The sequence below is a fragment of the Thunnus maccoyii genome, chromosome 24 (assembly GCF_910596095.1).
Source record: "Thunnus maccoyii chromosome 24, fThuMac1.1, whole genome shotgun sequence".
In the NCBI taxonomy this organism is placed as follows: Eukaryota; Metazoa; Chordata; class Actinopteri; order Scombriformes; family Scombridae; genus Thunnus; species Thunnus maccoyii.
Window position 1 is genome coordinate 4,758,429 of NC_056556.1, and position 26,985 is coordinate 4,785,413.

Genomic DNA, 26,985 nt, shown 5'->3' on the forward strand with positions numbered 1-26,985 from the left:
ATTTAATAACCCTTTAATTTCGTAGGAAGTTTCCTGAAAAGAAGAATGTCACCTGGTACTAATTATAGGAAAAATATGAATTTCTTTAAAAGAAAAACTAAATTTAAAGCCAAGTAAATATTAATTCATAATGCATGCATTATTTAAAACGTTGTTGTTCATATATGTTGAATTGTATGCTTGCCTTTAGAGAAATTTCACAGTTTTACTGCTTCAGCTGACCTGCTGTGCACTGATGAAAAGACTCCAGGTTAAATTAGGAATTAATTGGAGTGTGTCCTTTCCAGGAAACGTCTAATTATTAGGTAATTATTTGGAAATGAAGCACCTTTATAATACAGCATTGCTATGAGGGTAAAGTAATTGAGAATAACACATAAATGACATCATAAAATATCAAAAAGTGAGCCAAATGTTAAGTATTCAGTCAGACCAGTAAAAATACACCTGAAAATACACCTAAAAAAGGAATCATTCATTAAATTAGTTCTGTCATTTTTGATGTTCAAGTAAATTTCTGCACAGTATTTTTCCATTAAGGGATTATTCTTGAAACATTCACCATTACTGAGGCCATAAATCTTATTTGCAGAGCAACAAAACAATTGAAGTTATTCTAAATAAAATTTTAAAAATCTAATGAAAAGTTGCAGTATGGAGTGAGACTTCCTTGTCCTTCACCTAGTGTCCTCAAACGAGATTCGCTGTCTCTTTCAGGAAAGTCATAAAGAATTAAATTATTATTACTGACGCTAAGGAAATGGAATTGTAAGATTCGCTTTTGATTGAAAAGGGTCATATTTGCAGGACTGATGCATGTTTCACTCTACAAAGTCTTAAAAATGTCCTGGTTGCATCATACTGTATGTTATCAATAGAAATATTAACTGCATACATGTACAGTATGTTTAGTCATGGAAAGAAAAAAAATCAGTGTTTTACAGGTGAGTTTAAGGTGCACTGGCCATCAAACACACATACATGAGGATTAAATGTACTTTCTTGACAGCACTTGTGCAGAATTGCAAGCTCATAATGACAAATCAAAATTTCATCCTTTCAGGCATCCTTGTACTTCCTGTCCAGGCTCATGTTGACTGCAGACATGCACCACTAGATGGCAGCATTCAGCAGCTGAAGTGCTGACAGACTGATAGTGTCCAACTCTTGTCTGCAGTTTCTTTTAAAGTGAAGAGATTATCAATGTCAGCAGAGAGCCTGTTTTAACTCCCCTTCCTATAAAGAAGTCCTGGGAAAACACTAATTTTTTAAAAATGAGTCTAAAAAGATTATTTCTGAAACTCCAAAAGTATTTACTTTCTCCATTTCACAAGCTTAAATGATTTGCAAGGCTTGTAGGAAGTCTGTAACATACGTTAGTGTCTTTCAAAATTCACTTAACATTCATTAACACTGCTCTACATGAAAGATGTGAAACTTTTTTTAGTTAGTCTGCAGCTGCTAAATCTGGTAAACTGGTCAAAGTCCAAAACACTTATGCTGATTGCAAGTGCTCAGCCAAACACATCCCATCTATCAATGTCATCATTATCTCAAACAATGACTTTCCAGTTACACCTATAGTAAATTTGTCAAATTTTAATTAATGATTGATTGATTTTAGGTTTATGCAATGATTTAAAAAGCAGTTTTAGGATGAGATAAAGAAAATGAAGATGCATGACAGTCTTAATGCCAAACTTGCTGTTTCATTTCATTTTTATTTCAAGTGCTTTGAGTTGTGAAAACTCTGCTCCAAGACAAACTGATGTTCTCAAGTCTTGAAAACGTAAACTGGTGTCGATTTCACAGTCTGATATGATTGCAACCTGGTTTCTCCCCTTATCTGGGCGGACAAGTTTTGTCTGTTGATGTCAACGTCTTTGTTTCAGACTCCTGATTTAAATACCTTCTTATTTGTTAGAGATTCACTTGGTGTTCTGTGCAGTTTGTCATCTATTAGAAGATAATTATCAGTACGAAAGACCTCTCAAACTGCATTGTCTCTGGTAGTGCTGATGATTTTCTTGCTGTGCTGGAGCATCACCAAAGAGAAAACACAGAAAATTAACGTCTACATAAAGTCCGAGTGTATCTTCAGCCGAATGCCGACATGGCCCACTGCTTGACGTCAGTGGGGCATTGTGGGTACTTCTGCAAGGCCTCCATGATCTGACTGTTGTCCACCATGAGTCTCATCAGCTGGTATTCCCTCTGCTGTTTGGCCGAGGAGCCGTCTGCCGGTCGGATCAGCTCCAGCTGCTGCAGGTGCTCAAAGGCCTGAGGATGCATAAGAGGCAGGAAATGAAATGTGTTGATGTCTTAAAATTTCACCATTTTCATATAAATATGTGTAAACATTGTCAATTTCTTTATGAACTTTACTTTCAGGGCTGCAGCACCTCTGAAAGAGACTAAAAATTTGGGGGTTTATACCGACCTTCATGACGACAGGCTGGTCGAAGTTGTACATGGAGCTCGACTTTCTCTGCAGGAACTTCTTAAACTCTAAAGGTTTAAGGAGATGTAGAAAGGGTATATACAGGTGAGAAAAGGGTGAATTGCACACTTTTTTACTTTATCACCAGGGCTTAAAAATCTTATTTCCCTTGTTGATTCGTTTAGTTGTTTTTCTGTCGTTTATCTCCTGTATCTTCCTTTATTTGCTCTTTTGTTTTTTTATAAATTTTACTCACATAAACTGATCTTTTTCCCTGCTCATCTTGTCCTTTTTCCAAGTACTAAAAACCAAAAGGCAATTTTCCCATGTTATCACCGTGAGCCATCTGAGCCCTGAACAGCTCTCCTGTGTCGATGTGTTGTTGAGTTTTGATATTTTATCTTTTCTGTTTTCTCTTTAAACTCTCGCTGCCTGTTGCTTTTCACAGCTCCTCCGGGCGTTGTTCTCTCTTTGCTTCACTGCTGTCTGTTTTCTGATTTTACAAGAAACACTTCAAACCAACAACTAAGGCAACTATCCAGGCGTACCGTTGTGAACCATTTGGAGATTGAACGGCTCTCCTTCATAGACGTCATTGAGGTGTTTCATGGCTATGATCAGGCACAGCTCCAGGATGGACAGACCTAAGGGAAAGCAAAAGAAAAGAAAGTGATGTGAACTATTCAGAGAATCTCCTAGATGTTAAAGAAATTTCTCTTTTAACTTTTTTACCGTGAAGCATATTAGCCTTGGCATCGCCAAAACACAGTCGGCTGGCCTCCAGCAAGTCAGCAGGTTTGATGGCAGGTTTTGCTACAGAGACACGACTTAGACACAACATCTGGAAGAGAAAACACAGATTGTTTGTGTCAATATATTTGCCATGGCAGGCTAAAAAACAAATTGTATTCTTGTATTTAAGAGTTTTATAAAACTTTGCATATTTTCCTTGGAGAATTTACACTTTGATTTGAGGCATTAATAGATAAAAGAAGAATAATACAAGTGCAAATGTCAATAACGTGTGTTGCTCTCACCAGCAGCATTTGCATTGAGCGGAAGTCTTTGCTGGAGTTGAAGTGTCTCTGTAAAACCTCCTCCACTGATTTGTCTTCACAGAGTGTCTGAGGATAGAAAAACAAGCGAAATGTAGGTAACACAACGCTGATACCACAAGACACATTTCTGTGGAATCTGACCATCGTTGTAGCAGAGTTGTTGTCTTTTGACGTCTGAAATTTGGGAACAAATCCACAAAGCTAGGTGGACTAAAACTAAAAATTAGCCCCCAAAGTGCCACTTAAAGTGTAACGTAACCCCCGATTTCCTTTTTTCTTTGATTAATTGTAAGATTCAAGGTGTCTGGACTGAGCCAAGATCAGTTCTTCAATTCACCTTGATGCTGTCGTTCCAGTCCTCAGCGAACACGGTGTCGGGGAAGTCGTCCGGTAGGCCGAGCTGTGTTTGGACCTGGTCCAGATACTGATCAAAGGTCAGGCTGCTCAGTAGATGGATCTGACGGTGGGAAAACCGCGATTTAACCCGCTTCTCCAACAGCTCCAGAACATCCTGGATGGAAATAAACCACCACGTTTATTAAAACTAATGATTAAAGCTAAAGAGTCGGATTTGAGACTGAAATCAGATGCTGAGGCTCACCAGTCTGCAGGTGATTCCGATCACAGCGATGGGCGCCTGGGCAGACTGGGAGACATCGAACAGGTTGTATAGCAGAGTTTGGTTCTTATGGTGGGCGAACAGGTCGAACTCATCCAGGATGAACAACACAGGGCGACTACTGCTGCGATCACCTGGACCAGAGAGGGAAGAAGATATAAAACAAGAACTGTAAAAGCAATTACTTGTCAAATTTAAACGTTAAACCACATATTTACGACCTTTAATTTCCAAAACTGCTCTGTTTTCTAACCTTTCTTTAGTGCCTCCAGCAGGAAAGCCAGATTCTCTGCAAAGCTTCCCTGAAATGAAACAGATTTTTAGAGCGTTTTTATTGCATTATTAAAGAAAATAAGTGTTGATAAAACTCTAAATACTTACAAACACTTTGTCACCAACAACGTTTTCCAAGTGGAGTTGCCGCGTTATTTCTTTTAATGCTATTCTGTCATCTGTCTGCAAGAGGCCTTCAGAAAACAGACAAGAAATGTATGTGATTCAGTGTAAATAACCTTAATCTCTTAAAGAAAAAGGTATCAGAGGTATCAGATCATTTACCATTGAGGTGAACCTGTAGAAGGTTTTTCTGGATTTCCTTTTCCTCCAGCAGGTCTCTTAACACACACTTCAGCAGCTGCAGACAGAGAAAAACACCAACACAGACACCATCAGACGTTACAAGCCTCCCAGGATTAAGACACAATTCAACACGATTCATCATCTTTTGTGACCATAAGCCCGTTTTATGTCTGTGTTCGGTCTGCGGAGGCTCACCATTGTTTTCCCTGCTCCTCTGGGACCGACGATTAGCACCGAGTTGCTCTCCCCGTGGACGGCCGTCCGCTTCAGCAGCTCCAGCAAGTGTCTGAAAACACGAGTTGCACCATTAAAGGCTCAGCCAGTTAAACTTCCTGCAATAACATCTCTGTCTAATGAGTACAAATTACTAAACCCTCAGTGCTGGAAGTGGCTTTCACTACCTGCTCTAGAGAGCAAAACCTGTGATGCTCGTATTGTGTCCAAGTCAGCCGGGACCTGGAGCCTTTCCAGCCTCCAAACTGGGACAGAGCTGTCAGGTAAGACTGAACTGGGTCGCTGAAAGTCACACTGAGCTCCAGATCCTCTTTTTTATTACAGATGACAATTCCACTCCAGCTTCCATTTGAAAAATTAATCACTTTCTATCATTTAAAGACCGCAGAATTAAGTTTTTTGCCTTCTGAGCCACGTTACTCTCTAGATGAATATTTTTCTTAACTGTAATGAAAATCTGCACTTGTATACTTTCAAAATGATTCAATATCTACAAATTACAAAAACCTTCCAATTTCCAGCCTCTTATCCAGTTTTTCTACACCAATTTACATTTTTTAGCTCTTCTAACTTGCACCAAAGGCTGAAATTATCCTCATCTAAAGAGACGTAATAAAAATGTCTCCATCACAACATGAAATGATTTCCTTTGAGCCAGATTAACATGAGAAATCAGTCTCAGTCTCTCTAACAAGCACTGAGGAAATGAACCTACTTGTGTTGAGCCTCCACTCCCTCCGGCTTGTCTGGGAGCTGCTGATGGCAAAGCCGCTCCCTCAAAATCCTCTGAAGCTGTAAATGAAGGTGAGTGAAAACATTAAAATAACAACAACAACAACATGCACCAGTACAGATTATTAAGGGTCTTGCTGTGCAGTTGCTCATAATTATGTAATTAAACACGCAGAACAGTCTTCTCACCATCGCCAAGAAGCAATAAAACAAATAATTAGAGAATAAGTGAAACTGGTGAACACAAACCTCTGTGATGCATTCGCCAACTGGAAGTTGAGCGTCTTTCGCCTTCCTTTTACTCATGATTTTGTGACTCTGAAAAGCAAAACATTGGTTAAAATTAGAGCCTGACCAAAATTAACGGCAGATATATTGGTATCAGTGTATATGTTGTCCAATATGCGCCAATATTTTCCTTATTTTTTAAAGGTGTATAGGCAGCATTTTATGTATATTTGATCCTTTTTCTTAATTCAAGTTTAATATATACTGTATGCATCCTTTTTGTTCTATTTGTGTTTGTTTTTTTAATTTATAGTTATTTATAATTATTAAATTCCCTGTGAAATCTACTGTTTCATTGCACTGATGTCATTTTGGACAATAAAATTTATTGTTAAACCGTATCAATCGATCAGACTTTATTTGTGTAGCACTTTTCATACAAATACACCATAAAAACAATACATTGTTCTGACTTTAGGGATGATTAAAAGGCCGCTGCCAGAAGACCTGAGGGTTGTAGAGGGCTCATAGGATAAAAGCAAATCTGATAAATCGGTAGGGCTAAGACCATTAAGAGCTTTATAAACCAATAAAAGGATCTTGCAATCAATTCTGAAGCAGACAGGTAAGTAGGAAGTAATTGTAGCTGTGACATATTGTTCTAAGGGAGACCAGGGAGCAGAGCATTAGAGTAGTCAATCCTGCAGGTAATAAAAATGTGCAGTAGTGTCTCTGTATTGGCTTGAGAGAGGAACGGTTGAACACTAACAATGTTTTTCAAATGATACAACGCATTCTTAGTTATATTTCTAATGTGGGGTTCAAAACTGAGATCCGGGCTTGAGTTTCTCTCTCTGAGCTTCAGTGCCAATGACCAAGACTTCAGTTTTGTCCTGATTGAGCTGTAAAAAAAAATTCTCTGCCATCCATAATTCGATATCTAGAATACAGTTTTAAATAAAGGGCATAAAGGAAATGTAAAGCCGTGTGTCATCAGCAAAGTTATGGAAATTGATGCTATGCCTCGTGATGATGTTTCCAAGTGGCAGCATGTAAAGGTTAAAAGGTGAAGGACCTAAAATTAAAACTTTAAAATATCTCGCCTCCATTACATATCCTTGTCACAAGTGTTTGATATATCTCAGATTTTTTTTTACTCCCTAATATCAGTATCGGCCCCTAAAATCCAGTATTGGTCGGGCTCTAGTTAAAATGCATTATATTAATTGTTTTTTCAGCTATTTTCAAAGTGTGCTTTTATTACTTTCTAGGCCCTAGTTTTTCTTTCTGCCATGTTAACTATCTCCTCATGAGCAGCACATTCCTATATTTAATCTAACATTGATATAAATCTTCCAGAAACTGTAGTTTTGTCTCAAATGTAGTAACATACTGGCTACAACATGTTAACGCCAAACTCCATTTCATTTTTCGTCAAAACAATATCATCTCACTTTCTAACATGCGTGCATACATGCTGTACAATAATTTAAAGGTGTTTAATAGATTATCAGAATTCCCCATTCAATTCGGCATATAGCTAATGTACCCAGAAACATCTTTTAAATACAGTTTCAATAATAACTCTGGTTCAGGCTGCTCCTGAAAGGGATCAGCGGTGTGTTTACATAGAGGAAGACTATAATAAGTATCAGCTACGCTAAGATAACAAAAGCTTTAACACATTGTATCTACGCCGAATTAAAAACTGACTTGTTATACTTCAGAAATTATCACCAGTTGTATTCAGAGATGCATAAATATTTGCCGACAAGCAAAAACGCACATTTTTTTAACGCAGTTTGGTGTCATTTTTCTCTCCACGTTGAACGTCACCGAAGCTCGAAGCGAAACCAGAAACGCATTTTACCTCCGCTAACATTAACTATGATTGTGTAGTTAGGTTAACGCAAGTTTGTCCAGCTGTTTGCACATAAATTCATAACGACATATACTTACCAGAACCACTAATTCGGCTGCTGAAAGCTCTCAATCTTCGCGGGAATCCTGGTCTGCCAGCAATGACGACTTCCTGCTTTGACTGCATTTCCGGCTCTGATTGGCTGAAGCTCAGAGTAGAATAAAATAAAATAAAATAGAATAGAAATATATTGATGACATATTCACATGCAATACTTAAATATGGCAACTGATCATAATGACTCTCCTGCAGTGGTGGAAAGTAACTAAGTACATTTACTTACTTTAATTTGTACTTTACTTGAGTATTTCCATGTGATGCTACTTTATACTTAAACTCCACTACATTTCAGAGGGAAATATTATACTTTCTACTCCACTACATTTATTTGACAGCTTTAGTTACTTTTCAGATGAAGATTTGACACAATGGATAATATAACAAGCTTTCAAAATACAACACATGAAACCAGTGGTTTCCAATCTTTTTGGTTTTTGACGTCTTACAAAAAGCAGTGTATAGTCGGGGTCATGTCTCTTCGCTTGATTACGTTAGTAAAGTTGCTGTCGGCTTCATGATTCATTTTTTTAAAAAGGCGAGAGAAAAAGAGAGATAGGGCAGCTGTGGTCGAGCGAGCTAGAGAGTAAATGAAGAGAGGGAGCGCTGATAGCGAGAAAGCCGGTGAATCAGACCAATAACACAATATTTTCTGATTGTTTCACAGCGGTTTTATTTTAGAGTCCAAATAAACACGCCCACAAACCCCCACACCTCCGCTCGACCCTGCAGCTGAACGCAGCACCGCCTGATTTGGTGTGAATGCAGCCTAACAGTTACTCATCACAGGTTAAAATAGCCCTTTAACCAACACAAATATTAAATAATATAGATCTTTAAGTTTCAACAAATTACAGTAGCCTGAATAGTGACAGAAGACGTTGTGTTGTCTCAATAATTTTAATATTGACCACATAAACTAGACTAGATATGCCAATTATGCCATCAACGGTTTTGAGGAAATTAGAAAGGGAACTATAATTTAATTATTGATTGTCCAGTCTCTTGGCAGCTTCAACATTGACAGGGGACAATGATGACGCATCGGTAACATTAGCTGCGTTAGCTAAGTAGCAAATGTTAGCTAGCTAGCACGTTTATTTACCTTTCTTTTTTTCTCTCTTTCCCTCTCTAAAACATAATTATTTTATATAACACGCACAATGAAGAAACAACACGTATAAATCTTGCGAGAGATTTGCAAATCTAAGGAACCATCTAGACCTAGTTATGACCTTGCCAAAGGACACTGTAAATCATTTATAGTGTCCGTGATGTTGCCCTGGAGGTAATACAAGAACTCTTATAAAAACAACCTTGCCCTCACTTCACCTTCACTCTCAGCTTCGGCTGTCAGCAGCAACCTTTCCAACTTTCACTTTCTGAATACATTTTTAATCTATATATACTTGAAATTTTTTAAATATCAGAAGAATCACCGTGAATTTACTTGTCTTGCTTATATTTAAGCCAAACTAAGGACAAGGAAAATGTGGCTGTTTTTCTTTCTGTTCTGGATCGCAGTGAGAGCCAACGCCAGTAAGTTTTCTATAATTTAAACTGTTTATAACTGACATGTTGAGAAAATTATAATATCATGGTTTTATGGTATTTCTGTGCATATTTTGTGTTATATTTTTCTGTTTCAATTTTAATTTTGTGACCACACCCTCAGGTTAAATAGATAGTCCAGCTTCTATTTACCAATGCACATGCCCACATTTACATCAACTGTGACAACAGAAAAATAGTTAAATATATAATTGTTACATTTATGTGTATTTAATTATTTATTTATTTATATACATATTTATATATTTACATATTTGTATGTTTATGTATTCATATATTAATTACATTAGTTTGTTATTAATTTATTCACACATTTATAATTGTATTTATTTATATAACTTAGTGTAACTTGCTGTAGCGAAATAAATAAATGTGTCAACTTCATCGATCAAGTCAGGAGCCGGGTTAAAGCCTCTGATTGGTCAGCCTGCAGCCTCAGTTGCTGCATCATCTCCGCGAGGATCGTCAATACATCTTCATTTCTGTGTCAGTCACGGCCGACGTCATCACATTTTCCTCAGCAAAGCCCTAAAAAGCACAGGAATTGGCATCTGTATGGTGGTATTACTGTAGCACAGCTATGGTTAGAATTTTATCTTTATCTTATCCACAAACAATTTATTTGTCCCGTTTTGCACGTATCAGAGAGAAAAAAACAGACTACATTAATACCATCCCACTTCCTTGTTGGAATTACAGGTAGACATCAGACTTTCTGATCATACTGTCTGCTAATATTTGACTTTTGTTCCAGGTTCTTCGTTCCAGTTCAGAGAATACTGGCTGCTGGTTGGGAGGAAGGGCTGTTTCAGCTAGTTACTAAGTGTACAGGAGTTTAACACATTTTAATACACGTTAAAAATTAAACTAAATACAAACTTTTCCCTGAACGCAACACTGCTCTGCGCGCTGTGACAGCAGAGAGAGAGATGTTTTGTTTGGCAGCAATTACATTTAGTGCTAAATGACTTAGCAGCTAGATGGACGGTGGAAAAAAGAGGAATACACCCATGAGGTGGGGCAGAGAGATGGAAAGAGAGAAAAAAAAGGTAAATAAACGTGCTGGCTAGCTAACTTTTGTTACTTAGCTAACGGAGCTAATGTTACCGATTCGCTATCATCGTCCTCTGGCAATCAATAATAAAAGTGGTAGTTCCCTCTCTAGTTTCCTCAAAATCATTGATGGCATAATTGTCGTACCTAGTCTAGTTAATGTGGTCAGTATTATTTAAATTAATTCGTTTTGTCAGTGAGTTAATACTTTGAGGTCATAATTTGAAATTATAGAGACAACGTCTTCTTACTATTCAGGTTACTGTAATTTGTTGAAACTTAAAGATCTATGTTATTTAATGTTTATGTTGGTTAAAGGGTTATTTTAACCTTTGATGGGTAACTGTTAGTGTATATCAGTAAACTGAGTAAGGTATTGTGCTCTTGCTCTGTTCTTTGAATAGGTAGAGAGAGTTATTAACTGTATTATATTGGTACATTAAAAGATAAAGGTGTGTTGTGCTCTTGCTTTTTTCTTTTTGAAGGTGGAGAGAGTAACATAGATACCACAGTAGTGGTCGTATTGTTGTCCCCCTCCTTAATGATATGTACCTTTGGTTTTATTTGAGGCTCATAACAATACATTGTACTAAGTAGTTGTTGGCTCATTAGTTTGTTATTCACATGTACTAAAATTCACCAGAATGCAGGAAATCAAGTCTCCCGGCCTGAATGATTTTCTCTGTTCAGCTCTGGGCCCTGGACACACTCAAACGTCCCCCAAGAACACCTCAATGCCCCCTTCAAAAATATTGCTTCCAGCACCCTTAGATGTTCTCTGAATGCCCCCTGAGGGGGTACCGACTCATTGAGAAATGCAATTTGTTCAGAAAGGTAAAATTATATGATATTTCACTGTAAAGCAAATATGAGGTTAGAGAAAATTCTAACAAATAAACAGCAGCAGAATATTTAGCTAGTTTCTCTCTCTTCTTTCTTGTCTGAGCCTTTGGGGGGTCTGAACCCTACAGGTTGGGAACTACTGGACTAAACACCAACTACTTAATTTTTAATTTTTAATCTTTTAAATGTATTAATTTAATTAAAAAACCTCTCTCACCATCCTCCTGGCCAGCACAGGTGTCACTTTTGGCTTTTGACCACGTCCTCTGAGATTTTCCACAGTGTGGAACGTCTTGTATTCTTTAACAATACTTTGCACTGTAGCCACTGGAACTTAAAAACATTTAGATATGGCCTTATAGCCCTTTCCTGACTTGTGAGCAGCCACAATGCGCAGCCGCAGGTCCTCAGTGAGCTCCTTTGTCTTAGCCATGACTGTCCACAAACCAACTGCAGAGAGTTGCTGTTTTTCACCTGTTGAGTAGATTAAAACAGCTGTTCCCAATGAATCAGGGTAATTAGGATGCTTTAGAACAGCTTGGACTGTTTGGAATGGTATAGAACTTTGGATTTTCCCATAGACTGTGACAGTTTGCAAAGGGTATGAATAATTTTGGACATGCCACGTTTTGTTCAAATGTAAATATAAGCAAAATCATTTTTTCCACAATGATGCCTCATGTACATCGTCTTATTATCTTTTGGGAGAAGCCTGTGTCATTTCCGGTCAAAAAAAAACTTGCTGGTTGAATAAAAGTAACTTTAAGTTCAAATTTGCCAGGGGTATGAATAATTTTGGGCTTGACTGTATTTATTTATTCATTTAGATATATATTTATATATTTACACGTTTGTATATTTATTTATTAATTTGTATATTAATTTATTTGCTTAATTAGTTTATTCACACATTAATGTATCTGTTTATAATTTTATTTCTTTATTTATATATACTTTTATTTATCCATAGTGTAAGTTGCTGCAGCGAAATAAATAAATGTGTCAACTTCATCCATCAGAAGTCAGGGGGCGGGTTAAAGCCTCTGATTGGTCAGCGTGCAGCCTTAGTTCCTGCACAATTTCCATGAGGACTGTGAATACAGCTTCATTCATTTTTGTGTCCGTCGGGTCAATATCATTCCAATTCGTTCAGTGAAGCCGTCAATCTGATCTAATAAAGCACAGGAACTGTAATTTGCCTCCATCTGTTCAGCTACAGCCGACATATCTACTATTGTAACACACAAGATTTAATTTAAATCTGCACCAGGTGCTGCCATCTTGAATTAGGCAAAAGCAGCAGATTCAAGTTCAACCATCAATCAGAGGGCAGAGTCCGACCCCCTGACTGCTGATGGATGAAGTTGACAAATTTACTTATTTTGCTGCAGCAAGTTACACTGTGGATAAATAAAAGCATATATAAATAAATAAATAAAGTTATAAATAAATGTGTGAATAAATGAATAAGTAAATAAATAATTTAATATGTGAATGAATAAATAAGTATATAAATATGTAAATACATAAATATACATATATAAATAAATAAACGCACAAGTAAATGTAACATTTATATATTTAATATATCATTTAAAGTGATTTATTTATTGTGATAATTAAGCATTAGATTATATAATTATTTATTCATTCATGTATTTAAGCATTTTATTATATAATTATTTATGTATTTATATATTTAGTTTCTGCTCTTCCATATAACCTTCCATATAAAATTAGAGCAGGACAAAAACATTTCACCGATTTAAAGTTCAGATGAAACGGCATTTCGACAGTATTTAACTTCCATATTGAGACGTATTTCTGAGTGAAACAGGACAGAAAGGCGGTACGTAACATTGGGAGGAATCTGATTTGAACATTGAAAAGATGTCATGATATAATTGGTTGAAACTGGTTGGTTCAAGCCTGCGTAAACACACATCATATTTGTTTAACGAGAAGAAAATATGATTGGATTTTGACATAAGAATACAAAGAAATTGTTTGTTTTTTTGTAGTTTTTGGTATATATTGTTAAATAGGTGCACAATATGACTGGAGATGTGATCTAAAAGGGTTAAAAAGGCAATTTTCATTTAATCTCGACTTTAAACAGATAAATTTGCATTCACTTGTTTTTCATTTATTTTATTTTTCAGAAGAACCACTCTACGGGAAAATTGGTGACAAAGCTGTTCTCACACCAGACTCTGTAGTGAATCCCATCACCAGCATAGTGTGGAAACATGGAGCTGATCTTGCCATGGAGTGGTATGGAGGCGAGACTTTCTCCTACCGACAATTCAAAGGTGCCACTTTAATCTAAATCAAGCTGTTTGGTAGCCAGAGATCAATGATTTTATACATTAGTTTGAAGTTTTTGATACATTTAGGTTGAGATTTTTGTTTAAATTAATTATATTTTAAGGAATAGTTTTATCCCAGATATTGGCTATATTAATGGATTGTATAATAATACAGGGGTTTTAATCTGTTTTCTGCACAAATTGAGTTCTTTGAGGAGTATAGCCCAATAAATTTGACAAATACATTATCATTACATTATTATTATATTACATTATCCTTGTAACACCCAAGTAAACACCTTAATTACATAATTATCAATGGGTAAATGAATTGAGTTAGGGTTATAAAAAGGGATTCATTTGCTTTTTCTGTGGGAAATCAAAACTAGACTTTTTTTGTATGAAAATCAGCTGTTCTACAAACATTTTTAGTATTTTAAAGTGCATATTTCTCCAGCTGCCCACTCTTAAATGACCAACACTGGAAATAAGTGACTCTAGTTGACAACACACTGTAAGACAACTAAAAATCTCTGTTTAGAAGCTAAACCTGTGCATTTTTGCAGATCGTGGTCGGCTGAACATTTCAAATGGAGCGCTGACGATCACAGGACTGACTCCAGACGACAGCAGCAACTACACAGTAGAGATCAACAATGAAGTCACCAGCAAGACTGAACTCCTGGTTATCTGTAAGTGGAGGAATTGTGTACGAAGTTTGTCTTAGTTTATCAAAATGGCCCTAAATTCAAAGGAAATATCTTTTTGTTTTGTTTTCTATCAGCTCCTGTCTCTAAACCCACCCTCTCCTTATGGTGTGAACCTGAGATGACCTACTGTGTCCTCACCTGTAATGGCAACACCACAGACGCTGAACTGGTCACCTACAGGTGGACGTCAGGTGATATAACGTGGTCTTCAACCAAGGAGCACAATATAACAAAGGTAAACACAGGATAATGATGTTTGTGTGTCTGATCAGTAACAGATAAATCATGTTGCAAGAATAAACCAGAATCTAGTCTTTAAATTGATTCACATATTCAGGCATCAGTTGGTGACCAGCTTATTGTTGATAATCTGGACAAACTGTAAAAAGACAAAGTGAGATCCTCAAACAATCTGTACATTTGGTTTATGAACTTTCAGCTAATATTGTTTTTCTTCCAATTTCTAGGAAAACAATGAGCTGTGGTTCAGCTGTGCGTTTGAAAACCCAGTCAGCTTCATCAGCAGTGAAATAGTCTTCAACCCCTTCATGGAAAGTGAGTTATCACACCAACAAATATCTGCTGTGACACATTTAATGTATTAATGCATCTTACTGTTTTTCCTAAACATGACAATGTACAATGTACACATTTACATGAACTGTGAAAGCAGGAAATGTATATTTGAAGTCTATCATAACTGTGAATATTTGGCTGTGAACAGTTTTATAAATCTAGTTTAAGGAATAATGATGTGATGAGGGGTCATAAGGCAGGTAAAGAGTTTTAAAGGGATATTTGTCCCCTAAATTAGAAATAGATTAGAATCAGTGGAAATTCGCTGAGGTGCTTGGGTAACACTTAAAGTCCCCCTATTTAGTATTAATAAGATGTATATAAACATTTATAAACAAACATTTAATAAATGTTTATAACACACTATAATGTAGTTGTAAGTATATGTTAAAAGGACGGGTTCACATTTCAAGTGTGTCTTAAAACAACAGTCAGGAGTCCAAATGAACAGTGAAACCTATTTTTCTTACTGTAATTATTCCTCCTGTTCATACTGACCATTAGAAGATCCCTTCATAATGTACTTACAATGGAAGTGACGGAGGACAAAATCCACAGTCCTCCTTCTGTGCTAAATGTATTTAAAACTTTATCTGAAGCTAATATGAAGCTTCAGCATCCAAATGAGTCAAATCAAGTAGATATCTTTCAGTGTTACAGTCTTTTTAGTGCCAAAGTTCCTCTTTTTGTTACTATACTTCCACCACAGTTCAACAGGTAAACACGGTCCGAGGAAACACAAAGAGGGAATTTGATGCTAAAAAGACTGTAAATGTGTCAGATATCCACTTGATATGACTAACTCAGACTGCTGAAGCCTCATATAAGCTTCACATCAACTTTTAAATGAAAAAGAATTAAAAAGGCATTTTTCATTTCATCTTGACTTTAAACAGACATTTGAATTCAATTGTTTTTAATTTATTTTATTTTTCAGAAAAAACACCCTACGGGAAAATTGGTGACAAAGCTGTTCTCACATCAGACTCTGTAGAGAATCCCATCACCAGTATAGAGTGGAAACATGGACCTGATCTTGCCATGGAGTGGTATGGAGGCGAGACTTTCTCCTACCGACAATTCAAAGGTACCACTTTAATCTAAATCAAGCTGTTTGGTAGCCAGAGATCAATGATTTTATACATTAGTTTGAAGTTTTTGATACATTTAGGTTGAGATTTTTGTTTAAATTAATTATATTTTAAGGAATAGCTTTATCCCAGATATTGGCTATATTAATGGATTGTATAATAATACAGGGGTTTTAATCTGTTTTCTGCACAAATTGAGTTCTTTGAGGAGTATAGCCCAATAAATTTGACAAATACATTATCATTACATTATTATTATATTACATTATCCTTGTAACACCCAAGTAAACACCTTAATTACATAATTATCAATGGGTAAATGAATGGAGTTAGGGTTATAAAAAGGGATTCATTTGCTTTTTCTGTGGGAAATCAAAACTAGACTTTTTTTGTATGAAAATCAGCTGTTCTACAAACATTTTTAGTATTTTAAAGTGCATATTTCTCCAGCTACCCACTCTTAAATGACCAACACTGGAAATAAGTGACTCTAGTTGACAACACACTGTAAGACAACTAAAAATCCCTGTTTAGAAGCTAAACCTGTGCATTTTTGCAGATCGTGGTCGGCTGAACATTTCAAATGGAGCGCTGACGATCACAGGACTGACTCCAGACGACAGCGGCAGCTACACAGTAGAGATCAACAATGAAGTCACCAGCAACACTCAACTCCTGGTTATCTGTAAGTGGAGGAATTGTGTATGAAGTTTGTCTTAGTTTATCAAAATGGCCCTAAATTCAAAGGAAATATCTTTTTGTTTTGTTTTCTATCAGCTCCTGTCTCTAAACCCACCCTCTCCTTATGGTGTGAACCTGAGATGACCTACTGTGTCCTCACCTGTAATGGCAACACCACAGATGCTGAACTGGTCACCTACATGTGGACGTCAGGTGACATGACGTGGTCTTCAACCAAGGAGCACAATATAACAAAGGTAAACACAGGATAATGATGTTTGTGTGTCTGATCAGTAACAGATAAATCATGTTGCAAGAATAAACCAGAATCTAGTTTTTAAATTGATTCACATATTCAGGCATCAGTTGGTGACCAGTTTATTGTTGATAATCTGGACAAACTGTAAAAAGACAAAGTGAGCTCCTCAAACAATCTGTACGTTTGGTTTATGAACTTTCAGCCAATATTGTTTTTCTCCCAATTTTTAGGAAAACAATGAGCTGTGGTTCAGCTGTGCGTTTGAAAACCCAGTCAGCTTCAACAGCAGTGAAAAAGTCTTCAACCCCTTCAATAGTGAGTTATCACACCAACAAATATCTGCTGTAACACATTTAATGTATTAATGCATCTTACTGTTTTTCCTAAACATGACAATGTACAATGTACACATTAACATGAACTGTGAAAGCAGGAAATGTATATTTGAAGTCTATCATACCTGTGAATAGTTGACTGTGAACAGTTTTATAAATCTAGTTTAAGGAATAATGATGTGATGAGGGGTCATAAGGCAGGTAAAGAGTTTTAAAGGGATATTTGTCCCCTAAATTAGAAATAGATTAGAATCAGTGGAAATTAGCTGAGGTGCTTGGGTAACACTTAAAGTCCCCCTATTTAGTATTAATAAGATGTATATAAACATATATAAACAAACATTTAATAAATGGTTATAACACAGTATAATATAGTTGTAAGTATATGTTAAAAGGACGGGTTCACATTTCAAGTGTGTCTTAAAACAACAGTCAGGAGCCCAGATGAACAGTGAAACCTGTTTTTCTTGCTGTAATCATTCCTCCTGTTCATACTGACCATTAGAAGATCCCTTCATAATGCACTTACAATGGAAGTGATCAAATCCACAGTCCTCCTTCTGTGCTAAATGTATTTAAAAGTTTATCTGAAGCTAATATGAAGCTTCAGCGTCCAAATCAGTCAAATCAAGTAGATATCTTTCAACGTTACAGTCTTCTTAGTGCCAAAGTTCCTCTTTTTGTTACTATATTTCCACCACAACTCAACAGGTAAACACTGTCCGAGGAAACACAAAGAGGGAATTTTTAGCTAAAAAGACTGTAAATGTGTCAGATATCCACTTGATATGACTAACTCAGACTGCTGAAGCCTCATATAAGCTTCACATCAACTTTTAAATGACTTTGTGGACACACTGTGGATTTTGGCCTCCATCACTTGTGTTACTTTATGCTTCACTACATTTTAGAGGAAAATATTGTACTTTTACTCCGTTTATTTGACATTTGTTTATTGTAGTTAGTTACAGATTGTGATTTTATATTTTGAAAAAATCATATTTAAAAAATCCAATGCAGTGTTAAAGAGTAAACCAGTGCTCCTCAACCTGTTTGGCTTGTGACCCCTGTGACCAAAAAGCAGCATCTAGTTGGGACCTCTTTACTTTTCAGATGGTTTCATTTATAGAATTGCTAGTGGGTCCAGAGAGGTAAAATTATACAATATTTCACTGAAAACCAAATATGAGGCTAGAAAAAACAAATAAACACAGTAGCAGAACATTTAGTTTTTCTCTTTTCTTTCCTTTCTGACCCTTTGGGGGGTCTGAATCCTACAGGTTGGGAACCACTGGACTAAACACCAGCTACTTAAATTGTTTTTTTAAATAACATGACCAGGGATGTGATCTAAAAGAGTCAAAAAGGCATTTTTTATTTCATCTTGACTTTAAACAGAGAGATTTGCGTTCACTTGAAGTTAATTTATTTTATTTTGAAAGACTCTGATTGGGGAATGAACAGTATTACAGACCCACAGGATCTGAGATCCTGAATACAGCTTCATTCATTTCTGTGTCAGTCAAGGCTGATATTCTAATTTATTCAGTGAAGCCGATAATATGATCTAATAAGCATAATAAATAAGTAAACTTGTAAATAAATGTGTGAATAAATGAATAAGTGAATAAGTAAATGAATATATGAATGAATAAATAAATATACGAATGTGTAAATATATAAATATATATACATATAAATGAATAAAAAAATACACAAATAAATTTAACATTTATAAATCTAATGTTTCATTTATTATTTAATTTATTTAATTATATAATTATTTATTAAAACCTTCCATATAAAATTAAAGGACACACTTGATTAAAGAAAAAATACATTTTATTTTTATTTTATTATTTTAATTAAAGTCCAGATGAAACAGCATTTCAAGAGTATCTAACTGTATTAAGCTACAATTGTACAATCCGTATTGTGACGTATTTCTGAGTGAAACAGGTCAGACAGGTGGGATGTAACATTGGGAGGAAATTGATTTGAACATTGAAAAGTGGGCGTGTCATAATCAATCTGAGCTCTGTGACACTAAAAGTTGAAGATTGATTGATGGGTGGATGTCATGATGTTATTGGTTGAAACTGGTTGGTTCAAGCCTGCGTAAGCACGTCATATTTGTTTAACAAGACGTAAATATGATTGGATTTTCATATAAGAATACAAATAAATGGATTTTTTTGGCATATATTGTTAAATAGGTGCACAATATGACCAGGGATGTGATCTAAAAGGGTTAAAAAGGCATTTTTCATTTCATCTTGACTTTAAACAGAAATTTGCATTCAATTGTTTTTAATTTATTTTATTTTTCAGAAAAAACACTCTACAGGAAAACAGGTGACAAAGCTGTTCTCACATCAGACTCTGTAGAGAGTCCCATCACCAGTATAGCGTGGAAACATGGACCTGATCTTGCCATGGAGTGGTATGGAGACGAGACTTACTCCTACCGACAATTCAAAGGTACCACTTTAATCTGAATCAAGCTGTTTGGTAGCCAGAGATCAATGATTTTATACATTAGTTTGAAGTTTTTGATACATTTAGGTTGAGATTTTTGTTTAAATTAATTATATTTTAAGGAATAGCTTTATCCCAGATATTGGCTATATTAATGGATTGTATAATAATACAGGGGTTTTAATCTGTTTTCTGCACAAATTGAGTTCTTTGAGGAGTATAGCCCAATAAATTTGACAAATACATTATCATTACATTATTATTATATTACATTATCCTTGTAAAACCCGAGTAAATATCTTAATTACATAATTATCAATGGGTAAATGAATGGAATTAGGGTTATAAAAAGGGATTCACTTGCTTTTCTGTGGGAAATCAAAACTAGAGATTTTTTTGTATGAAAATCAGCTGTTCTACAAACATGTTTAGTGTTTTAAAGTGCATATTTCTCCAGCTGCCCACTCTTAAATGACCAACACTGGAAATAAGTGACTCTAGTTGACAACATACTGTAGGACAACTAAAAATCTCTGTTTAGAAGCTAAACCTGTGCATTTTTGCAGATCGTGGTTCGCTGGACACTTCAACTGGAGCGCTGACGATCACAGGACTGACTCCAGACGACAGCGGCAACTACACAGTAGAGATCAACAACAAAGTCACCAGCAAGACTGAACTCCTGGTTATCTGTAAGTGGAGGAATTGTGTATGAAGTTTGTCTTGGTTTATCAAAACGGCCCTAAATTTACAGGAAATGTCTTTTTTTTTTGTTCTCTATCAGCTCCTGTCTCTAAACCCACCCTCTCCTTATGGTGTGAGCCTGAGATGACTTACTGTGTCCTCACCTGTAATGGCGACACCACAGGCGCTGAACCAGTCACCTACTGGTGGACATCAGGTGACATGACGTGGTCTTCAACCAAGGAGCACAAAATAACAAAGGTAAACACAGGATAATGATGTTTGTGTGTTTCTCATCAGTAACAGATAAATCATGTTGCAAGAATAAACCAGAATCTAGTCTTTAAATTGATTCACATATTCAGGCATCAGTTGGTGACCAGCTGAGGCAGAATCCAGGCTGTGCAGTTTAGGATATTCAGACAGTTTTGAATATTTCTGAAATTAGCTTTAACTATATCAGGTATAGTAAATGGTAAATGGACTGTATTTGTATAGCACCTTTCTAGCCTTCAGACCACTCAAAGCGCTTTTACACTACGAATCACATTCACCCATTCATACGCTAAATGGGTACAGGGGCTACCATGCAAGATCCCAACCTGCCAGTTAGAGGAATCTAATCATTCACACACATATCATCAGCCATCAGGAGCAATTTGGGGTTCAGTATCTTGCCCAAGGACACATACAGACAGGAGGAGCCAGGAATTGAACCGCCAATCTACTGATTAGTGGTTGACCCACTCTACCTCCTGAGCCACATTATTTGTGAAATTAGCTTTAACTATATCTGGTATATTAAATGTGTTGCGCATTGTCCCTGGTAAATTAACAATATATAATTTAATAAACTGAACATCAACATGAACAAACCTACAGAAAATAAAGATGTCAGATCATGGAAAGGGCCAGATTTGTCTCTGTAAAGTCATAAAAAGTGACAACAAGAGCTGCATTTGGATACAAGGTTGGACATTTTTATTTGTATTCAATTAACAGGCAACTGTTGAGATAATCTAATATTTTATATGAACGTCATAGTTTCACAAAACATTCAAAAACATTTCGTCACAAGTTTAAACCTTCAGTGTTCAGACATTTTTAAAACTCTGAATATCTCCACATGTGTCATGGTAATAGTAATAAAGCATCACATTAATTAATTTGTAAATTTATTCATTAATTCCTGTGTTTATTGTACAATTAGATATTAATAAATTAAATGATTTATTACTTTTTTGTGACACTTTTGGTCCTCTATACACCAAGTGTGACTATTACAGTTTTTTGTATCTTTTTGTTTCCCATACAGTCTTGCATGTGATAAAAATGTGATATTAGAAAACTTGACAGGTTTCTCTGTTAATTACTTTATATCTATTTGTGATACAGAGAAAAAATCAAAAAGATGTTAGAAATTGCCCAAATAAGGTTTTAGTATTCTACCAAATCATACTAGTATACTATAATTTATACTGGATAATTCAGTCTTGCTGACGTGCTAAATAGTGGATTACAGCATATATAGTGAAAAGCTGATGACTAAATGACTAAGTAGCAACATCACGGTGTTGTCTCTGATGTTATTATTGGTAATCTGGACATACTGTAAAAAGACAAAGTGAGCTCCTTAAAAGATTTGTATGTTTGGATTATGAGCTTTCAGCTAATAATGTTTTTCTCCCAATTTCTAGGAAAAAAAGGAGCCGTGGTTCAGCTGTGCGTTTGAAAACCCAGTCAGCTTCAGTGAATTCAGTGAAAAAGTCTTCAACCCCTTCATCAAAAGTAAGTCATCACACCAACAAATATCTGCTGTAACACATTTAATGTATTAATGCATCTTAATGTTTTTCCTAAACATGACAATGTGCTTAATGTCCTCATAGGAGTTACAAAACATGTTCTAACAGCATTAAATGACTAAATGACGAGCTTTGAGTTCATTATTTTTCTGTATTGGGTCACCTCAGAGTGCATTATCAAAGATGGGATCAGCTAACAACGTTAGAATACAATACAGTGTCCTTGTAAACCCTCTGTTGTTTTAATTATTTATTCTTTCATTTTTGTAGGGAATCTGACATGGATTTACATCGCAATACCAGTATTTGGAGTGTTTCTGGTTGTGTGCATCATCATCTTCGATATAAAAAAAAAAAAAAGGTAAGAACTCACAAAATATTTTATTTATTTATTTTGGTCTGATATAAATCAAATCTTTGACTTGAATTTACATTCTTTATATTTCTTTAGGTGTGGTATATTAATATTTCTGTAAATTTAACTGATAATGTTAATCTAGTTGTGCATCATACATATTCAAGTTCTTTCAAGAGTGTGATTCTACCAACAATATTAGTCCTGATGATGTATTTTCGTGCTAAGAGACAGGAAGTTTCTATCCTCATGCAAACATCCACAACCACAACCAACACCAAGAGATTCTCTCCAGATGTGTCATGAATCTGCATAAAAGGATGTTTCAGGGTCGACTTGTTGTCTTAGTGGTTAAAGCTCATAACAAATAACTGCAACATCATTACCTTTCATGTCTCCATCTACACTACTGAAGGCAAAAATGCTAATTAAGTGAGCTTACTTTGACTGTAAAATCACTTAGTGTCTCAATACATTTTACAAACAAAAAAAGTAAATGTTCAACAAAACAACAAATAATACATTTTTATGGCTTTTGCACACAAGACTGTGAATATTGAACAAAAATCAGAACAAGGTCGCAATTACACAATTAAATTGTAGTAAAATAATAGGTTTCAGTCTGGATTTAATGGGTTAAGACGCCGACCATGAACCACAGTATCTCACAGATCAGACAATTTTCATGTCTCAATATATTTAATTGAAATATGCCAATAATTGTACTCAATGAATAAAAAAACTAGTTTATTTTTTTAGTGTAAAATCACAAAAAAAGAAAGAAGACAATTACAGAAAGAGAAAATAATAACAACATACATTATATTAAACATACATGATACTATTCAGTTATAGGAGTGGCAAAAATTGGATTTAAGAGGTGAAGCGTCAACCATTAACCACAATGTCCCTGATTTATGTTTGATTAGGGACCTTTATTGATTGTTGTTCTCCATCTCTCTCTAAATGTAAATGAAATTACAGGACTTCTTTATCTCTTCTGCTTAGTGGCAACATCAGAAGACAACTTCCTAATCAGAGCTGAAAATTTAAAGTAGAGGTTCATTGATAAACACACTGAAAGTCACCAGAGACAGTCTGCCTTTCTGTATCTGTATGTCTGATGTCTTTGAAGCCATAAAAAAGCCTTGAAGGTTCGATATTTAAAAGGTCAAGACCAGGCGAGTCTTCAGCTGTACTGCAGAGACTGTGTGTTGTCACTAAACTAAAACGTATGACTCATTACATTTTCTTTGGCTGATTCTTCCTCACCTCTGAGAACATTGTCAGAGTATTAGGAAAACCCATCTCTCATGACTCTACACATATTGTCCACTCTGTTAATACTATTAATATTGTTCTATTTGTTAATGAGAACCTGTGTTTGTAAAGGCCACCTTCAACATCTGTAATTAATTCAGGTATTTAATCTCTACAACTTTCTCAACTAAACAAAACCACCAGATAAAAGAGCAGTTATGAATGTTACAAATGTATTATTAATACCCATGTTGCACAAGTTTGACATTCACAAAAGAAAATGTAACTTATAAAACCTAATTATGAAACAAAACATGATTAATGAAGAATTCCAGTGAGTTAACACACACTTATTCATCTTCAATACAGGAGAAGCTGCTGTCAGGAGATGGCAAGGTAAGATAGAACATTTTCACATTGGTCACCTATTAATCTTTAATAATTTTAGAGTATTTAACATGACAATATTTTAAATAATGTTCTGTTTTCATGCATCCAGCACTTAAAATTAATTAATATCTAAAGTTTTACAAGCAAAAACCAGTGTTTCAAATGCATTCAATGTACTTTTTTTTAATTGCTGAATTTTAAAAATCAATTAAATAAAAAAGTCTCAAATTGGACACATTGTTAGTTGTTGTTGATTTAGTAATGTGATGTTTTCCTAACAGACAAATGAAGTTTTACAGTCATCAATCATACTGCTGTTAGTTTTAACAGATAAAATGAAAACATGTATTCTGACAAATAGATTTATTTGTAACTAAATACTGACAAAGACATATCTGACCAATTGACCACCAAAAACCATTTGTTTGAATAGCAGCAGTTAAAAAACTTCTAATATGGATTCACTGTGTGATAGATGCATCATGGTTGTGACAATTCTTTATTTATTTCACAGAGATGCTAGAAATGCTTCCATCTGTCCAAAACCCATCCACCCAGGACTCGACACCTGTTGCAGATCCCAGTAATGAAACTGGTGAGAGAAATATTATTGAATCCAGTCAGAATGATGCCAAAAGTTATAGCAGCAACAGCAGTAAACTAAAACTCTGTGTGACCTGCATGTATTAGATGTATTGTAATTCTGATAGTTCTTTTATCATTTTACAGAGAAGTCAGCAATGATTCCTGATTATGCTGAAACACGCTTCATCACTGGATGTAACTGCTTTGGGCTGATCCTGCCCAACAGATGTGACTACAAGCAGAGTTAAATGCTGACAGCTGTGAGCAGGACTGTGTGAAATACCTGCAGCCAGGTGGAGGTTTGTGGTTGTGCATCTCTAAATTAATTTATTAAGTTGACAGTGGTTACTGTATTTGAGTTATTGTGTTTTTGCTCATCTAAATCTCATTATTTTGCATTTGGATCTGTTTCGTTGTCTCTTTCATGAGCTGTAATTTAGTCAATATGCACTTTTGCTTTTTATTATTTCATTTTTTTGTTGTATTGTATTTATTGGGACCATGTACAGTGTTAAACATAAATGTTAACATTTGATGTACTGCATCAGAGCTAATTTTCATCTGCAGTTCCTTACAATTAAAACATATAACAGCACAATAACAAACAGTACAAAGCAAATAACACACAGGAGACATTATACAAAATACAAAGCTACATACAATGACACATGTAACTTAGATTTAAGTCTATAAAAGAAAAGAAGAAACTTTAGTTATTTTATGATGCCTTTGAACTCATAATATCAATACCAACATGAGCATTTGGTGGCACAATATTAAGACTCAGTGTCACTGTAAAGATGTAATTTTTTATTGTAGAGAAATACACTCGACTATGCAGGATGTGTTAAAACAGCCCAGAAACAAAATAGTTTACAAATGGAAACTCATGTCGTTGTGTTATAACCTTAACATTTCATCAGATATCATTTATTCTTTGATCAATCCTTACTTGAAAAGGCTGATATTTTTATACTTCCAGGTGAACTTCTTAAGAAAGATTAGAGTAACAAGAATCCTCTAACCTTCACCAGAGTCAAATTAAATACAGTACATATCCAACTTATGAGGGTCAGATGATTACTGGCTTCCTACCGAGATTTGATGATGGAAACAGGAAGTTCTGAGGTCTGAGGAACATTTTTAAACTGCTAACATGCGAAAGAGAAGAAACAAGTTGTTGATTGTAGAAGTAAAAACTTCAGATGATCCAGAACGTGGCGGCACATCTGGTCTTCAACCAGCCCAAAACAGCACACGTCACCCTGCTGTTCATGTCCCTCCACTGGCTCCCAGTTGCTTCCAGCATCAAATTCAAAACCCTGACACTCGCTTACAAAACAGCAACTTAAACGGCTCCCACCTACCTGAACTCTCTCATTCAGGTCTACACTCCCTCCTGCTCACTACGCTCTGCCAATGAAAGGCGCCTGGTACCACAACAGGGCTCTAAATCACTACTAGACTCTTCTCTTCTGTAGTTCCTCGGTGGTGGAACGAGTTACCAAACTCTGTTCAATCTGCAGAGTCTTCTCAATCTTTGAGAAAAGACTGCTGCTGCTGCTGCTGATGATGATGATGATGATAATGATGATGATGTCGGCACTTGTGTTTTGTTTCTTTTCTTGATGCTTTTTTTTTGTTCTATGTAAAAAAACAACTTTGAATTGTCTTGTTGTTGAAATGTGCTGTACAAATAAACTTGTCTTGTTCTCACAGTATGACATCTTTATTTATGTTTTTTGATTACAAACAGAGGTAAGTGTACTGTAAGAATAAGGGGATCAAGCTGAAAATACTCACTACTGGACGTCTCATGTCTCTTTTCAAATTTCCTCGTTTCCTCTCTCCTCGCTTGTTTTCCTTGCGTCTCTCCTTGCATCCACGGTGGGAGGGACTAAGACGCAAGGAAAAGACTCAAGTGAAGGAAACGTGGATGCAATTTAAGAGACTTGGGATGCACCCATGAGACGTCCTCTCCTCTGAAGCGTCATGTGAAGCGACGTCCGTTTCTGATGACGGCGACAGCTGATCACAGCTGGATCAGCTGTCAGTCGGCTTTAACAGCTGTAGAAACTTCTGATGGAGTTTGCGTCTGTACACATGTGCACTGTGCTGACACTAATTAAGG

General features: G+C 35.7%; 2 protein-coding genes across 2 annotated transcripts in view; one reads left to right on the forward strand and one right to left on the reverse strand.

Moving 5' to 3' along the window:
* Positions 1–1,701: 1,701 nt before the first annotated feature.
* orc4 (origin recognition complex, subunit 4) lies at positions 1,702–8,068 on the reverse strand. Its single transcript, XM_042404780.1, has 14 exons — positions 7,850–8,068; positions 5,912–5,980; positions 5,646–5,722; positions 4,892–4,982; positions 4,676–4,751; positions 4,499–4,584; positions 4,371–4,419; positions 4,100–4,251; positions 3,836–4,009; positions 3,478–3,564; positions 3,173–3,281; positions 2,989–3,084; positions 2,441–2,508; positions 1,702–2,280 (listed from the first exon to the last, which is right to left on the reverse strand). The coding sequence occupies exons 2-14, from the start codon at positions 5,966–5,968 to the stop codon at positions 2,098–2,100; spliced, it is 1,305 nt and encodes a 434-aa protein (XP_042260714.1). The 5' UTR covers positions 5,969–5,980; positions 7,850–8,068; the 3' UTR covers positions 1,702–2,097.
* A 705-nt stretch (positions 8,069–8,773) lies between these two features.
* LOC121892015 overlaps positions 8,774–26,985 on the forward strand; it is a 42,731-nt gene continuing 24,519 nt past the window's right edge. Inside the window, exons 1-12 of the mRNA XM_042404772.1 lie at positions 8,774–9,407; positions 13,499–13,648; positions 14,212–14,337; positions 14,430–14,590; positions 14,823–14,910; positions 15,869–16,018; positions 16,582–16,707; positions 16,800–16,960; positions 17,193–17,277; positions 19,629–19,778; positions 20,342–20,467; positions 20,560–20,720. Of these exons, the coding sequence (XP_042260706.1) occupies positions 9,359–9,407; positions 13,499–13,648; positions 14,212–14,337; positions 14,430–14,590; positions 14,823–14,910; positions 15,869–16,018; positions 16,582–16,707; positions 16,800–16,960; positions 17,193–17,277; positions 19,629–19,778; positions 20,342–20,467; positions 20,560–20,720 (1,533 nt within the window). The 5' untranslated portion in view covers positions 8,774–9,358. The remainder of the gene's footprint in view (positions 9,408–13,498; positions 13,649–14,211; positions 14,338–14,429; positions 14,591–14,822; positions 14,911–15,868; positions 16,019–16,581; positions 16,708–16,799; positions 16,961–17,192; positions 17,278–19,628; positions 19,779–20,341; positions 20,468–20,559; positions 20,721–26,985) is intronic.